Below are 5,000 nucleotides of genomic sequence, written 5' to 3'. Positions count from 1 at the left end.
TCCACAGGTTTTTTTGCTCAAGGGGTCGGGGGGAGCGTTCCGTTGTTTGATGGAGAGATGCTAGCTGTAGATGACTTGTTACCACAACGCAGCCTTTGGGTTAATGATTCATTTGGCTGAGTAACTGATGAACGAATGGATGCATGAATTATTTAACTCGAGGGTGGACTGGAGTTCTGGGACGAACCGACGAGGGAAACTGCCGTAGGTTCCGACCTGACTTAGGTTCCGACCTGAAGTAGGTTCCTACCGACAAGGGTTCCAACATGACGTAGGTTCCAACCTAATTTAGGTTCCAACCTGTCTTAGGTTCCGACCTTACGTAGGTTCCCATCTGATGTAGTTGAAAGTGGCAACATTGTGGTATGTTCTTGAAATCGTGTGTGTCGCAGGCCTCAATTATTTAGCATTTTAGAAAATTGGCAAAAGAAGAAAAATGTCTTGAACTGATTTAGCAGACACTATGGGTGCAACGGATCAAAAAACTCACGGTTCGGATCGTTCCGCGGATCAGAGTCACGGATCGGATCATTTTTCGGATCAGCAAAAAAAATAAAAAAATAGCGTTTGTGATTGCTTTAGCCCGGTCTGATTGTGGAAGAAGGGGCTGCTTAAATGCCGCGGTGATGAGCGGTTGTTGAGCCGCTTTCGGTTTCACTCCTGTCAGTGAAACACCGGGGTGATGTCGCTGTAAATGCGTGGCCATGCTCGATGTGTTTTTCTTTATGTTAGCAATCGCTATGTCAGCTACGTGTTACGTCTGTGTGGTAACCTAGGCGACCGGTTTGTGTGGCAGCGCGAGTATATGGAAACAGACGTAGCACTGGAGGCAGCAGTTATCGTTACAGTAGTCACCGAAGTCTAGCCTACTTTTATTTTCCATGCCCACTGTTCTTCATGTTGTACGCTGAGGACAATAAATCACAACGAGCCATAGGACTGTTTGCTTATTGAAAAGGGAACTGTTGCAGACTTTTACCCAGAGCGTGTTAAGTAGCTCTGTCCCTGGAACTAGCAGGAATGGTTACGGCTGTGTGTGGACTGAACATGCGCAATTTTTTTTTTTTCATAAATCAATCCGCGGATCATGCGTGTGCCGAACCGAAATAGATGATCCGAACGGATCACGGATCAATGATGATCCGTTGCACCCCTAGCAGACACTCTTAATTCTTTCTTAAATCTTGATTAACATGTAGGGCCCTATTTTAACGGTCTGAAACGCAAGTGAGAAGGGCCAAGCGCAAGTTGCTTTGTGGGTGGTTCTATTGCGATGTTGCTAGTTTACCGACGCAAAAATGGCTCTTGCGCCTGGCGCAAATCTAAAAAGGGTTGGTCTGAAGTAGCCCAATTACCCGTAGGTGTGGTTTGGGCGTAACGTGCAATAAACCAATGAGAGTGCCAGCTCCCATCCCCTTTAAGAGCCATGAGCGCATTTGAATCTGACGAGTTGATATTTTGACAGCGCGTCTGCAGTCTCCGATGAGACAGATGCACATGAATTCCAAACTTCAAATGGCTCTGTTTATGGGCAAATAATATGGCCTTATTCACACATGGAATAAGGTTTTATTCCATGTAAAAGTCCTCAAATACATTTTGACAAAGAAAACTTAACACACATACAATATGCGGTAACTGTGGTTCTATTTAATGATATACGCAATACATTTTAAACATTGTTTCTTATCATTATTGTATGCATTATGGTTATCGACTTGTGTTCCTAATATGCATGTGTCCCCCGTTAATATGCATTGCCATAGACTGTATTATGCGTTACGTGTTTAGTTTGCGTGTGTTTAAACAGATGGACGCACACACGCGCACCCGCGATCATTAATTATTTTACACATACACACACGCCAACCGCATTCATTCATTCTTTTTAACACTCACACGCGGTAAAACAATGTTTTCTATACGATAAAATACTCATCAATCCTAAAAGTTATGGGCATGTACACGATGTCTGTGTCAAGAAAATATGTGTTTGCTGTACGGTGTTTGCAGATGCATGGATTTAAAAGTACAACTTATTACCGCTGTATCAGCTGTTCTTTCCCAAATAATTTACCAAGAATGTGTGGCTAGGTAGATGGGAGAAGCAAAGTGTATGCGCAAGGTACTCAAGCAACATTATGCATGCGCCCTTAAAATAGCATCTGAACAACGCGCCACTGACTTTAAACCAGGTATTTCCTGGTTTGTGGCGCAAGTGATTTCTGAAACTGCTAAAAGCACCAGGGAACGTTTGTGCCAGAACACGCCTCCTCCTTTCGCCGAACCGCCCCTTGGGGCGCAAGATCATTCCCTAATTTACCGACGCGTGGCGCAGGAGGGAAAAGAACGCTCTGCGCCAGTTGCAAACTAGCAACGACACATGCGCCAGTGAGAAAGTCAATTGCGCCTGATGCAAGATAGGGCCCTCAGAGTTCACAATAAAGCAATGGGTAAATATAGAAAGGGACATTTGTGTCATTTGACCGTTTTTTTTCGCTCTGTCTTGAAAACAATTCTATTCATTTCAACTCTGTCCCAAGTGGGTCAAATATGTAAGGCCTTTAGCAGCAAGTTTTTGTGAAGGTCTCGAATGAATGCCCCTTTTATGTTTTTATTCTAGCAAACCTCTGTCTACTATAAGTCCTCACCTGAAATACTTTTCTTTAAGGACACACTTAAATTGTGTCCTTAAATCTCTCTTAAAGTTCTTCAATTGTGAAAATTGTTCTTCAATTGTGTGGACGGCAGAGAAATAAAACAGCTTTTGTCCAGATATGTGTTCTGCAAAATAAATTGCTGTCCCAAAATAAAAATCTAAAGAATACAACAGCTTTCCAAGCTATGGAACAGATTCATCCCTGAACCTGAATGAAGTTATCCTGGCATCATCCTACTTGAAACAAACAACTTAACTCTTCTTCCCCCCGACGTGGGTTCCACAACCGTTATTTATAGACTCCGATAAATCATACACCCCACAAATATAAATAAACGGCCAGGTTTATGATGCAAATTTAGAACCTTGTGTTCTATCGATGCCAGAGTTTTTTTTTAAACTATTGACCAATCAGAACGATTTAAGTTGACTGTATTTATCGTGAAGACAACAGCTTAGCTATACCACTGAAAACCAAGACCGCATATGAAGAAAGACATTTATAAAAAGGAAGAAGTAAGTACTGTGGTCATGCAGAGGCCATAGCCATTTTGGGAACAGGATGATACAGGAACAGTTTCTCCTCTCTAAGCAACAAGGAACATCACCCCCACCCCCACCACCACCCCGGCAGCACTTAACGCCAGAGCTTCCTCAAGTTTTAAATAAAGTACGGGCTTGTCGCCGCTCCTCGCTGTATTAGACATCGCCTCGGCGCTGCCATACGGACGGACAAGCCGCGACGCATCCAACCTTAATGCAGGGTTCACATAAACATCCCCCCCTCCTTTCTAAAGAAAGGCTGTGAAACCCCATGAATCATTCATTCATTCAAACGTTCATTTAAAACATTCATCACGTGGTTGCTGTGGTCAGGCGCCCGAAGAGAGAGGGATAGAGAGAGAGAGAGAGAGAGCGAGAGCGAGAGAGAGAGAGAGAGAGAGAGAGAGAGAGACTGTGTGGGGGTGGAGACAGGCGGCATGGGCACAAAGGCCCCCGTTGCTGCTGAAATATTGATCGGTCTAAGAGGAACCCAGAGGCCCTGTTCCCTCGATCATCACACCTGAGAGAACCCGGGCCGAGCGAGGGCTTCATCGAACCGACAGGAACAAAATGGCCACCTCCGCTTTCGCTTTACTTTGCGCGGCCCTGGGTAATTGCTTCGGTAATGCTGCGGAGTCCATTAGCCGGTTGCTTTTAATGCGCGCCGAGTGCCAATCGTTGTTAGCCTGTCCCCCGCGCTGCGCAAAGAAACAAGGGGAAGAGAAAAACGAAGAACGAAGCCATTGCATTTTTAATAACCGCGGCAGGCAGCGGCATTACTGCAGCTAAGGCTAAATGGGTTTGACTTCTGCGCCAGGGCTCAATGTCAAACTGCATGCCCCACGCTTTGATCCTGCACCGCAGAATATGAATCGCGCCGGGTCAGCCTGATCAATTATTTACGCGCCCCTCTCTTTCTCCATTTCCTGTTTTGTCCCCGCTCTGTGGCTGTAACCTGTCCTGATGCTAATGGCGGACGTTATATCGGGGGGGAAACATTTATCATTGCTACCGCAGAGTGGTCTTGCCCCGCCCGCCCTCTCTGCCTGCCCATCCACCCCCTTTCCTTTGGTTATTTTGGCTCAGCTTTCAGCCTCGATTCACAATGAGAGACAGCGTGGTGATGTCAACCGGCAGCCCTCAACGCTAACTTTATGTGTTTCTCACGGCCTGGAATGTCAATCACAGAAGACTGAGTCTGTGTCAATCAGTGCGTCAGGCAGTTTACTTTAAAGCTTTATTAATGACGTGGTAAATCTCTCCAGGCGCGGGGAACACAGCGTTCACCTGGATACCGACGTAACCAGGTGAACGCTGATTAACTCTAACAACGCAGCGCAGAAGACACAATCGTTAAAACGAGAGGGGACTATTTAGGCGTCGCAGCGACGGTAATTAAAGCTACAAAACAAAACAAACTGCGGAGGCACAAGGCGCGCCGACGGACCAGATCGCGGAGGATAATCAGCGTCCGTCTTGTAACCCGATGACGTTCCACAGCTGTAAGCTAAGATATGGCGGGAGTAATTATAACACAAACTGCGTAATTAGCCGTCCGTGCCAAGGCGGGAGAGCGTGGGGACAGAAGCAGCGATGGGCGGAGGTGGCAGACGGCCCGACCCCGGCGGTACGGGGGGTTTATTAGCTTCATCACACAGGCCCGGTCTGTACTGACAACCTGGAGACACCATGCCGCTGAGGAGGCAGGAGCACACACCTGTGTGTACAGACATGCACACGCACACTCACAAACGCACATCCACACGTGCATAGATATGGACACACAAGACATACACAC

The 5,000-nt window shown here is 46.4% G+C and overlaps 1 protein-coding gene across 1 annotated transcript in view; it reads right to left on the bottom strand.

Moving 5' to 3' along the window:
• Nucleotides 1-5,000, bottom strand: part of LOC130374943 (neurexin-3b-like) — a 221,925-nt gene that overhangs the window by 46,539 nt on the left and 170,386 nt on the right. Inside the window, exon 26 of the mRNA XM_056581924.1 lies at nucleotides 4,507-4,516. Within this exon, the coding sequence (XP_056437899.1) occupies nucleotides 4,507-4,516 (10 nt within the window). The remainder of the gene's footprint in view (nucleotides 1-4,506; nucleotides 4,517-5,000) is intronic.

This window comes from Gadus chalcogrammus, chromosome 21 (genome assembly GCF_026213295.1).
Source record: "Gadus chalcogrammus isolate NIFS_2021 chromosome 21, NIFS_Gcha_1.0, whole genome shotgun sequence".
NCBI classification, from domain to species: domain Eukaryota; kingdom Metazoa; phylum Chordata; class Actinopteri; order Gadiformes; family Gadidae; genus Gadus; species Gadus chalcogrammus.
The sequence above is the reverse complement of the archived record's forward strand: the minus strand, read 5'-3'. Positions and strand labels throughout refer to the sequence as shown.